Source organism: Carassius auratus, linkage group LG44F, assembly GCF_003368295.1.
Source record: "Carassius auratus strain Wakin linkage group LG44F, ASM336829v1, whole genome shotgun sequence".
NCBI classification, from domain to species: domain Eukaryota; kingdom Metazoa; phylum Chordata; class Actinopteri; order Cypriniformes; family Cyprinidae; genus Carassius; species Carassius auratus.
Genome location: NC_039298.1, coordinates 1,388,550 through 1,401,088, shown reverse-complemented (window position 1 = coordinate 1,401,088; position 12,539 = coordinate 1,388,550). Strand labels below are relative to the sequence as shown.

General features: G+C 35.6%; 1 protein-coding gene across 4 annotated transcripts; it reads left to right on the top strand.

The window, feature by feature from the left end:
- The first annotated feature begins 731 nt into the window (after window positions 1-731).
- LOC113068285 (E3 ubiquitin/ISG15 ligase TRIM25-like) lies at window positions 732-11,786 on the top strand. 4 transcript variants are annotated; one of them, XM_026240963.1, is made up of 7 exons: window positions 732-1,655; window positions 1,788-1,883; window positions 1,993-2,226; window positions 3,407-3,551; window positions 8,647-8,733; window positions 9,192-9,250; window positions 9,350-9,552. In XM_026240963.1, the coding sequence occupies exons 1-7, from the start codon at window positions 1,083-1,085 to the stop codon at window positions 9,428-9,430; spliced, it is 1,275 nt and encodes a 424-aa protein (XP_026096748.1). In that variant the 5' UTR covers window positions 732-1,082; the 3' UTR covers window positions 9,431-9,552. The 4 variants fall into 4 exon arrangements, with proteins under 4 accessions (XP_026096748.1, XP_026096747.1, XP_026096750.1 ...); XM_026240962.1 differs by having other exon boundaries at window positions 9,189-9,250; XM_026240965.1 differs by lacking the exon at window positions 9,350-9,552 and adding an exon at window positions 9,713-11,786 and having other exon boundaries at window positions 733-1,655.
- Window positions 11,787-12,539: the final 753 nt, after the last annotated feature.

Genomic DNA, 12,539 nt, shown 5'->3' with positions numbered 1-12,539 from the left:
GGGTTAAGCTGGACCCATTACTGTGCTAAAAACTGGCTCAACTCACCCTCCTCTCCCCTATAACTGTTGCTTTCAAAAAGATGAAAAGAGCTTTATAACCTTTGTAGATTTACCCAAGGGTATATCGAAGTCAGTGTCATTATGCTTAAGAGCCTGTTTAGTTATTTTGTCCACACCCTTGTTACCCTCCTCACCAACATGAGCTGGCACCCATAAAAATATTACTGAAGTTTCAGTGGCAAATTCTGTATAAATATTGTAATATTTCTATTAATATATCTTGTCTGGAATCCATTTTTCCACTCACTGAACTAGTAAGGACTGAAAATGAATCTAAGCAGATTATAAGACAGCACATGGTTTAATTTCTTCCATCTTCCAGATGCTTTAACCATCTGTAAATATGTTTAAAACGTGGAATAAATCAAGGTAATGTGTGTTTGTTCGTTTATTTATTTGTATTTATAAGGCACCTTTCAAAACAAAGTTACAAAGTACTTTACAATAAAAAGATACAGCAGTAAAGAAAAAATGATCATCAAAATACCAGATTTAAATAAGCATATACAGTAGGTTTTGATATATTATGTATTATATGTTAATCTTGAATCCAATCTTGAGTCCAATAAAAAAAAAAAGAAATATATCAACTCTTTACCCCATCCATTTAAAATATTGACAGATTTTCCACTGATGTTGATCATAAAAAGTGAGGTAGGCCTATATATAAAATATCGAACAAGTCCATCTGTCACATTTTTTCACAAGCAATTCACTGCAACATTTCTCTTCCTCATAGAGTAGTCTACATAAAATGCATGGACAGTTCAAGGTTTTGTGTGTTGAAGTTCAGTGTAGTGCAGCATTATGCTCACTACATATCTGTATTTCTTTAGGAGACTGCCATCTGGTGGAGCTTTGTATTATGATTGAGAGGGCAAGTTTAATTCACTTCACAGTCACACCAGTTTGCTTACGTCTCTAACACAGAACCAGGAAATTACATCAACTCTCCACTTCAAGGTAAATGAAACTGAAGCGCCTGTCAGCTGTGTTGTGTCTCTGTGTGTGCATGCAGTAAAATGGCTGAAGCCACGTTTTCTCAGGATAAATTCAGCTGTCCAGTGTGTCTGGATCTACTGAAGGATCCAGTGACTATTCCCTGTGGACACAGTTACTGTATGAGCTGCATTACAGACTGCTGGGACCAAGAGGATCAGAAGAGAGTCTATAGCTGTCCACAATGCAGACAGACCTTCAGTCCAAGACCTGCTTTAAATAAAAGCACCGTGCTGGCTGAAGTGGTGGAGCAACTGAAGAAGACTGAACTCCAACCAGCTGTTCCTGTAGGACCTGGAGATGTGGAGTGTGACGTCTGTACTGGGAGAAAACAGAGAGCCGTCAAGTCCTGTCTGGTGTGTCTGAACTCTTTCTGTCAAAATCACCTTGAACAACATGAGAATCTCTTCAAAGGAAAGAGACACGATCTAATGGATGCCACTGGACGACTTCAGGAGATGATCTGCCGTAAACATGAGAAACTGCTGGAAATTTACTGCCGTACTGACCAGAGCTGTATATGTCTGCTCTGTATGGTGGATGAACACAGAAATCATGAGACGGTCTCAACTGCAGCAGAGAGGACCGAGAAACAGGTACAGACTGAGAGACACTGACAACATTGTCCAGGTCTCTGAAAACACAAAGTCACTGATGAGTCACTCAGAAACATTTTGTACTTTCAGTTTCACTCATATTTCCATGATGTGTTGTTTTGTCCTATACAGAGACAATTAGATGAGACACAGAGAAAATTCCAGCAGCAAATCCAGGAGCGAGAGAAGAGGCTTCGGGAGCTGAAAGAGGCTGTGGAGACTCACAAGGTGAGTTTTGAGAAGAAGGAGCAGACTCTTCTTCAGTTGGTTATTGAGGGTGGTTTTTAGCAGACTGTGTGCGCAGCAGTAAGAGCTGATTGTAATGTGTGTCCTACAGCGCTCTGCACAGACAGCAGTGGAGAAAAGTGAGAGGATCTTTACTGAACTCATCCGCTCCATTGAGAAGAGATGCTCTGAGGTCACACAGATGATCAGAGATCGAGAAAAGACTGTAGTGAGTCGAGCTGAAGGACTCATGGAGCGGCTGGAGCAGCAGATTGATGTTCTGAGGAAGAGAAACGCGGAGCTGGAGCAGCTTTCAGACACACGTGATCACATCCATTTCCTTCAGGTAGCACCAGGGCTCAATTTTTTTACCATTTTTTAAAACCATTATTCCCACTTTCCATCTCCTTTAGATTTATTATGTTCTGTTTTATGTAAAACGTATGCAAACGAAATATTAAAATTCTCTACGAATGATAATTTAGCATCCCTTAAAAAAAAAGCAAAGTGCCCTTAACCCACTAAACTGTGTTGTCTGTTCTACATAGATAATCGATAATAGTTCTACACACACTTGTGGTTTTCATGCCCACTTGAACACTTGGGCCAAATACAGGAAATATATCTTGTAAGTTGACACGTGGTCAAGTGCAAAGACCTTGTATCTGGGTTTTTGGACAAGACCAGTCACTTGCTTCATTTGTAAATGAAACAGCCGTTTTGAACAAATCAATTGAATGAATGATGAGTAACTGATTAAGACAGGGACTTGCTGCCACAAACTGGTTGTTTTAATGTCATTTATTTATCCATGACAGGCCTGTACCAGCACAAAAACACAGTCACCAAAATATTGTTTAGTTATTGTAATAAAAAAAAATCACCAAAGATATTGCATTTTTTTGTCAGTATCGCTCACCACTAATGGCGCAGTACTACCGATGTAATGAGGTCACAGGTGTGTGTTTCTTGAGTAATTTAACTCAACCAAGCATAATCAAGGACCAGAACTATAAAGAGTTATTTTTATTTGAAAGAAATCTGTTGAAAATGATTAGATTATAAACCTTTCAATGCCTTTCAAAGGCATTATGTAGGTCGTTCGGCAACCTACATTGTGAGGAGCAAATGCCCCCACAAAGACAGTAAAACTTAAAATTTTTGACATTGTGGGACCATTTCGTAAGGCCCCACAAAGAAAACAGTTTATAAATAATAAATATTTATAGTACTTTAAATAAAGTGTTTCAATATATATATATATATATATATATATATATATATATATATATATATATATATATATATATATATATAATAACAATAACATATTTAAAAATTTAACAAAGTTTTATAATCATTGTGTACAGTTAGTAAAGTAACTATCCCCTACGAAATTTTCATACAGTAGCATCATGACCTGTAGTCATTTCATTACAGAGAGCTTATTCTTATTTTAGTAAACAGTGTTTCATTTCTTCTACCCCAGATTAATTCTCTGGTTGTTTGTCTTTGTGTCTGTGTAGAGTTTTCCATCTCTCTCTGACCCTCCTGGGTGTCCGGATGTTCCCAGCATAACTTTCAGTTCCTATAATGATGTTGGACAATCAGTCTCTAAGCTGAGACAAAAAATTGAGGATTTTTGCAGACGGGAGACTGAAAACATATCTGGTAAAGTTAAAATGGGAGGGGGGGGGGCTAATGCTATTTTATCCATGCTATTTCATGCAGCTATTGACACTGTGCCAAACATACTCCTTCAGGGTTCATATTAGTTTCTGTTAGGGTTTTTTTTTTGAGCATGGCCCTGTATGACATCATAAAGGGCAAAATTCCTTGTATGGGCACTTCTCCCGGAAGAGCATTTGCACTTGATTGGCTGGAACTATGTGTTATGTCTCCTTTATAAAACATGCTGTATGCAGAGAATGGGAGATGAGACTCTGATTGGTTTATTGCACGCTATGCCCAAAACATATGGAAGCATATGGGTAGCAATATTCAATTTGGGACGTAATATGCAAAAGGACAATGCAATTTGTAAAATGACAATGCATTTCTGTATTTACAGTTACATTTTCCAATACATTTGTGCATTGTTTGGTGCAAAATGAAAATGAAAATTAAATTACAATTTTCATTTGCCATTTCATACACTAGTTTTAATATGTAAAATTAAAACTAATTTTAACGCTTTATAAGTTGCAAAATTAAAATGAAAATGTATTACAGAAATTATTAGATATGTGTAACATGTTCAAGCAAAAACTGTGGCAAAATTATCATTTAAATGCTATTTTTCTTAATTGCTTTAACACTCACAGTCGAGACACGCTTGCATTTTCATATAATGTCCCGCAATGAATGTAGCAAAATTCAATGTGCACTTTGAAAATGCATTCTGAGCCGATCACGTCTCCACCCCCTCGCGTCATGTCACTCACTGCGTGAACAAGGGACTTGCAGAGTCAGAGACTCAAATCTCAAGAAGAGGATTTAAGTGAGAGAACATGGACAAGACAGATGGTCCGTGTACGTTTTGGTTATAAAAATGATCACGTTACAAGTAGGTTTATGGCTTTAATATTTCATTCGCACTTGTGGGCATTTTCGCACTTTCATCCAATTGGTCGAATCGCTCCATTTTCAGCTCGGTCTTTTCATTCTTTCAGACAGAATAAGAGTCAGTGCGAGTGAAGCACTGTAATGTCTGAAACCACCGCTCACTTTTAATTAGCATAATATTTGAATCAGATGTAGCTGGGCACATAATTCGTGCTGCTGCGACCTGCAAGTGACCCATTTAGATTATTTCTAGGTTATAGTATTGTATGAATATTGTCCCACTGCAAATAAAGTGCAAATACAGTAGTTCTATCTCCTTGGATAACAGTGAGGTGGAAATAAAAATCAATAATAGACTGAACAGTTCCATAATAATGTCTGTAACATGTATTACTTTCGTCTTTTAATTCTAAAGGCACTAGGAATGTGTGTGTGACATTAATAAATAATTCTGAAAATTAATATAGCTAAATTTATGAAATAAATTAGTAATTTTGTTTTATTACATACTAAATTGAATGATGTTTCTGTTCTTAGTATTCTTTGTTGGGCTTGAGAGAGCCAACATATATTTAAACATTGTTATTATTTATTATAAGAGTAATTGACAATGTCTAGAACTTTAATGTTTCACCAAATTCAGCTCAGATCTTCAGACTCGTCAGACTCGTGTTGCTGTATAACTGGTCAGACTTAACTTCCCCAAAAATCCTAGTGACTTTTGTTATCTGAGCAATGTAGGACGTAACACTTAATGTCCACTAGAGGGGCGACAGGATTTATGCTTACAATAGTTTAAGTGACAAATATATACATTAATTTCATGTGTACTGCCATGAATATGCCATATCTGTGTACAAAAATAAACTTCACACTTCAAGCTGTACAACTTACTTAAAACTTCCCATTCTGGCTTTTTCAACCTACCTCCAAATTTATTTTAAGACATAGTTTATTCACACTGGTTTATGCATTTAATGTTTGTCCATCTGGAACTTTTATTTTTCATGAGCTGTATATTTTAAGATGTACTAGGTGTTGATAAATCACATGCAATGAATGTAAAGAGCTTTGAAAATTTTTATTTTTATTTTTTTGAAAAATTTCTTATTGAATTCTAAATAGGAAATGAAATGATCAAAACATACACGGACCAGACGGGCTTTGGTTCTACTAGCGATTTGATAGGAGACCAACAGTCAATCACAATTGACCTTTATTTTTCAATTGGTTGATTTTGTGGCACACTTGTAAGCTGTTGTAAGTTGAGCGAACCTGTGTCAAGAGTTGAGCGAGTTATTACTGCACGTTAATATGGATAATAGCAAACAAGCAAATACATTTATTGAGCACGGAATAATTTTTTCTTTGCTCAAGCTAATTTTTTTTCTTTCGATTGTTAATTTCTGTTCAAAATATAATGTAATGTGCTTGCACAATATAGTTCCCTGTGCTCAAAACTTACAATTACTCGTTCAGGATTGAGGCACACATATAATGCCATACAGGCAGAGATGTGATCGGCTCGGAAAGCATTTTCAAAGTGCACATTGAATTTTGCTACATTTATTGCGGGACATTGAATGAAAATGCAATCATAAGTGTGTTGACTGTGAGTGTAAATGCAATTAAGAAAAATAACATTTGAATGATAATTTTGCCACAGTTTTTGCTTGAACATTTTACACATAATTTAATCATTTCTGTAATACATCATTTTAATTTTGCAACCTATGAAGCTTTAAAATTAGTATTAATTTTAGATATTAAAACTAGTGTATGAAATGACAAATGACTAGGGGTGCTGCGATCACTTTCGGCCGTTCGTTAATGCGCATCCAGTCAGTAAAGCCGGTTCTCTAATTCCATCAGGTGCGTGATTTCACACAAAGCAGTTACTACACAGAGCCGTTGTTAACTGAGAAGATGAACGAATAAACGCTGAAAATGAACGTGGATTTGCACAGCTTCTCAGTTAACAACGGCTCTGTGTAATAACAACTGCTCTATGTGAAATCACGCACCTGATGGAATTAGAGAACCGGCTTTACTGACGAGATGCGCATAACGATCGGCCGATCATGATCGGAGCACCCCTAAAAATGACAGTTATGCAATTTCATTTTCATTTTCCACCAAACGTTGCACAAATGTATTGGAAAATGTAAATGTAAATACAGAAATGCATTGCCTTTTTACATATGGCATTGTCATTTTGCATATTACATTCCAAATTGAATATTGCTACCCATATGCTTCCGTAAAAACACACCCATTACTCATTAAGAGAATAGGGAAAACACTTTTAGACCATGCAGTGGGGACCGAATATTTTTTTTCCATCCTTAAGGGGTTTAGTCACCCAAATATAAAAATGTTCATTAATAACTCACCCTCATCTTCAGAACACAGTTTAAGATATTTTAGATTTAGTCTGAGAGCTCTCAGTCCCTCCATTGAAGCTGTGTGTACGGTCTACTGTCCATGTCCAGAAAGGTAAGAAAAACATCATCAAAGCAGTCCATGTGACATCAGAGGGTCAGTTAGAATATTTTGAAGCATCGAAAATATATTTTGGACCTAAAATAACAAAAGCATTGTCTTCTCTTCCGGTCTGTTGTGAGTGCATTCACTGCAGTTTGTGAAATCTGGTTCGCGAACCAGTTCACCAAATCGAACTGAATCGCTTTAAATGGTTCATGTCTCCAAAAGGCATTAATCGGTTAAAACGGTTCACCGGTTCTTTTGCGCTCTACATAATGCCATCATTTGCGATGATTGCCCTTGATTCAAGCCTTCAATTTACCCGCGCTCATAACATTAGCACAGAATCAGTTCAGAATCAATCACCAAAAGAATCAGTTCGGTTCAGATGCTCTGTGTGTCGGTCTGCTTCATGCTGAATCACACATGCGCAGTATCATCAGCTCCTCGGTTCTCGAATCGGACGCGTCTGACAGAAACGGTTCTTAACTCGTGAACGAGTCAATGTTTTGTTCGTTATCTGGCTCGGTGTTCATCTTCAGTTCTCTCTTCACAGCAGTTCAGTCAGTGTACTGTTTGAGTCAGTGAATTACTCCGGGATATTGGTTTGTTTGAACTCAGAGGGAGTGTCAGAGTCATTAAAATAGTTAACAGCTTAAGTCATTTGTGGATTATTGCGTATTAGAGATGCAAACCGTTTAAAACGATTCAGTTCGATTTGGTGAACTGGTTCAAGAAGATCAGGTTACATCTAATGATTCGTTCACAAACTGGATATCACAAAATGCTTTGATTTGAACTCTCTCTCACAACAGACACGGAAGAGAAGACAATGCTGAATAAAGTCGTAGTTTTTGCTATTTTTGGACCAAAATGTATTTCCGGTGCTTCAAATAATTGTAACGGACCCTCTGATGTCACATGGACTACTTTGAAGATGTTTTTCTTACCTTTCTGGACATGGACAGTAGACCGTACACACAGCTTCAATGGAGGGACTGAGAGCTCTCGGACTAAATCTAAAATAACTTAAAATGTGTTCAGAAGATAAACGGAGGTCTTACGGGTTTTGAACGACATGAGGGTGAGTCATTAATTAAATAATTTAAATATTTGGGTGAACTAACCCTTTAAGCAGCAAAAAAACTAGCAAAAGTGGATTCGGACACGCTCTAAACGCAGTTGTGGCGTGGGCTTTAGACCAAGGGGTGCCCAACCCTGCTCCTCGCGGTCGACTGTCCTGCAAAGTTTGGCTCCAACCCTAATCAAACACACCTGCCTTTAATTTTTAAGTGAGCCTAGAGACCTTAATTAGTTGCTTCAGGTGTGGTTGATTTGGATTGGAGCTAAACTTTGCAGGACAGTCGATCGCCAGGAGCAGGTTTGGGCACCCCTGCTTTAGACCATGCTCTTAGACCATTAGCACAGTGTCTAAAGGCACGCAGAACATACAGGATTCATATTTAAATAGTATTTTTTGTTGCTTAATATTTACAGATACTAGTCCGTATTATGATTTGATATAAGTGTAATGACCTTGATGAATTCACCCAAACTTTGACAAAGTTCCGCGTTAAACAGTCAATAACATTTTTATAACTCGATTCCATGATTCTGTCTGCATTTTATGTATTGCGGAAATCAAAGGGCACTAAGCGTGCTTAAATTATTGCTGAATAATTTATTTGTTCATTTATTATTACTGAATTCATTTCAGTTGCAGCAGAGAGGCCTGAGACAGAAAATGCAGGATTGGATTTGGGAGAGGGACTTTATTTTCACAGAGCACAGACAAATCAAAGAGGTGAGACAAAGTGATAAAATGTTGTGTTGCAATAATGAGTGCGTCTTCTTGGAACTGGCAAAATACAAATAAAAATTATGCTCCAAGTCCACAGTTGTTGTGATGTTCAGTCTTTTAGACATCGGAGGATCATATCAGTTTCATTACTAACTCACAATACACACTTCTAGTTTATTTCTTGTTCTTTAGGAACTGGCATATTACACATTTGTTATATGTAATATATGTATGTAATATAAGGTGCACTCATTTTTGCTAATTTTTTTTAAGCAACACTTCTTAATGTATTTATTTTAAAAAACAAATTTTTCTGTTTTTATGAAGTTTATGTTTAATGTGCTTTATAATGTTTAATAACTCATCATGGAATTACTATAAAGTCACTATGCTGTGCTACTGTGTGTTTATATAAAACTGCATATCATTTTATAATATAGTCATTTATATAATTGAAGCAGGAGAGAGAGAGATCCTGAAACCAAGGTTTCTGAGAAATTTGGAGGCCGCTAGAGAAAAGGTATGTTAAGGACTAATGTACTCTGGGAAATTAATTAACATACTATGAAATATTATGGAACAATTCAATGCTTTAAAATTTTTATTGAATTTATTGCAGCTTAGAGAGAGTCAGACTCGGCAACAAGAAGATTTTAAGAGAAAAAATATGTCGGATGAGAATAATTTTCTCTTCAGATAAATTGATGCACCATGAAAAGTGACATAAAATACAGTGCTTTAATAATTGTTGTCAGGGGCGTCGGACTGGGGGTAAAACCAGTACTGATTACCAGGGCCCCAAAGGAAGAGAGGACCCTTGAAAAGTCTGGAATATATATTTTCAGGGGTGGGGGGGGGGGGGTGATTGGTGCATTAGGACTGCCTATGCATAGGGCCCGGGATCTTGTGCAGCGCCTCTGATTGTAGTTAAATTTATTATGTTTAGTTAATTTACACATAATATTTCTGTTAGTTTCCACAGTGAGAGGCACTAAAATCACCCCAGAATATGACCGAAGGAAAGAGTGTTGGGCTGAAAGGAAAACAAACACAGGCACCATGTGCAGTTTTACACTGGTGAACCCTATTGTCTGATTAGCACCAAATTTTACTTTTGAAGAAAGTGCAAAATGAATGCGATTGAAAGCCAGATCAGCTTACATTACATGAACCTTAAAAAAAATAAAAATAAATCCAAGTCTTGTCACAAATAGGTGCTATAATAACTGCATGAAGCCAATGAATTCAGAGAAACAGGCTTTAACAAGATAATCTAATAAAGATAATCTGAACAACAGGGGTAACATTCACAAGGTTAATACGACACCAGACCAAGAACAGAACCAAACAGGGAGAATACATACACAGGAACCAATGAGATAATTGTACATATGAATGTTGCAAATTTGCAAAAACTGGTTTTATTACCCTGTGTGTTTGGATTCATTTTGAGAAAATATATGCTGGTAGGATTTATGTCAGTAAAGTCATTTTTGATGAGCATTTAGTTAGAGTAAGTCATCCAAGAGCAGAAAGAGCAAGGGGTTCTGTGGTGATGAGAAAAGACCACAGTGAGTCAAACTGAAGGATTAGTGATTGATTAAATGCCGGGAGTGTTCATTAGAACGTCCACATTAAGATAAACCAGCTCGTAAACCTCCGGTGAAGCTCAGTTGGTGTTGTGTTGTATCTCGGAAGAGACTCTTGAGACCCTCACAGAAACCTCTCCTGTTTCATTTTAATAGCATGTTAATGCTATTTATATGCCAACCCTAATCCCAGGAGAGTACCTGCACATCTAATCTTACATTTAAACTGTTTTAAGCTAACTTAATCTAGCTACACTGAAAAAAAAAAAAAAGATTTTCCTATTTTTCTCAAAGACTTACTGCCTGCCAAACCAACATATTTCATTCACATCAAGACTCCTTAAAATAATCATGTTGATTCAAGACATTATTTGTAGTTCCTGATTGTCATTACACAAATGCATTGTGTAGTGTTAAAGTGATTTCATTGATTTCTTAATGCTAGTCTTAATCTAAAATATTATGCAACTCTAAAGCAATTTCATTATGTCTCTGGTACCAAAGTTGGGTAAACCTAACTTGCTTTATTAAATTCTACATGTATGTACTGTAGACATGTTCAAATGTGTGAATATAAAAGCAAAGTTCTAAAACTGCATCTGGCATTGACAATAAAGGCAAAAAGAAAGAGTTGGTACTTTTGTATTGAGTTATTAACTTTACAAATTCATGAGCACAGTTTACATAAATTGATTACATGGAATAAAAAACACTAATAAACCAATAGCATATTCAAACAAAAATACTTAATGTATTGTCAAATTGGATGAAAAACAGCAAGACATTAATAAAGGTACTATTAAATGTGGTCATTTGATCAAATATTAACTATCACAGTAGACTTAGTAAACAAAATAGTAAACTGTTAGAACAAACAGTGCATGCTGAAGAAAAAGAAAACACTTAAGTAATTCAAACATGGCACAAAGTGAAAAAGTTCTAATAGAGTATTAGCTTGTTACAGTTCACTGTGAAGGTTAACCATGTATCTTAAAGGGTTAGTTCACCCAGAAATTAAAATTGTCATTAATTACTCACCCTTCATGTTGTTTCAAACATGTAAGACATTTCTTCATCTTCAGAACATAAGTTAAGAGCTTTCTGACCCTCCATAGACAGCAATGCAACTGAAATGTTCCCATCAGACACAGAAACATAGTAAGGACATCAGTTGACATGACATGAGGATAAGCAATTAATGGCAGAATCTAGATTTTTTTTGCACTGAAAAAATATTTCTTTAAATTCAATTTCAATTTACTTGAAAAAAGTTTGGAAAGTGTTTTTCACTCAGAAAAGGCTAGTTAATTTACCAACATTCGCCAAGGAAAAGCCTAAACACAATTATTAGTAGGTTTGATTAGACATTTTTTAAGTTAAGTTTACTTGGGAATTCCCAGGTAATTTTGTTGACTCTTTGTTTGTACATTTTACATTATGTAATGCTTATCACTGTAAAAAAATAAAAAAATAATAATAATAATAATTAAGAAGTGTGTTGTTTAATATCAATAATTTATGGCACTGTAAAAACAAAATAAGTAAGATTTACTTCATTTTTCTTTCTTTTGCAAATTTTGCACTCATATATTTTAAATAAAACTTAAACATTGAATTAAATAAAATCTGTAAATTTATAAAATGTTCTTTAACAAGGTAACTCTGGAAAATCATGCACCGTGCTATTAAAGCATGTGGTTCGCTTGCAGTCATGTATGTATGTAGACAGACTGTAATCCTTTTAAGATAATATGCCCATTCAATAAAACGATTAGCCAAATGAACACAGAGACCTCAATACTTGGTACACCATACACAATGATGTTAACAATCAGTGAATAGTGTTTTATTATGAATGGGTCATTTTGAGTAGAAAATGAACTACAGGTGTCACAAAACAGTATGTTATTAAACCTAATATCAAAAGCAACCATAAAACAGTGTAAATACAACTCAAAAATGACAAATGTAACATTTTAAATTATTCATGCCCCATTGCATGATGGGAAATATGGCATCATAACTTTGATATTTATTTAAAGAATCCTTGTAAACATTACAAATGGTTTCAAGTAAAACATACTTCCAACTGATTTCTACAAGCTTAAATTAAGTACTAACATTGAATTTACTTTATATTTTTTCATTCTTGCCTTAACTTAATTAAGGTGACTTGACTTGAAAGCATTAAAGGGCTAGTTCACCCACACTGATAAAAAT

Coding starts and splice junctions, on each gene's coding strand:
- LOC113068285 (XM_026240962.1), top strand. CDS start 1,083: ATGGCTGAAGCCACGTTTTCTCAGGATAAATTCAGCTGTCCAGTGTGT. Junction 2,227..3,406: donor ATCACATCCATTTCCTTCAG/GTAGCACCAGGG, acceptor GTGTCTGTGTAG/AGTTTTCCATCTCTCTCTGA. Junction 9,251..9,349: donor TGGAGGCCGCTAGAGAAAAG/GTATGTTAAGGA, acceptor AATTTATTGCAG/CTTAGAGAGAGTCAGACTCG.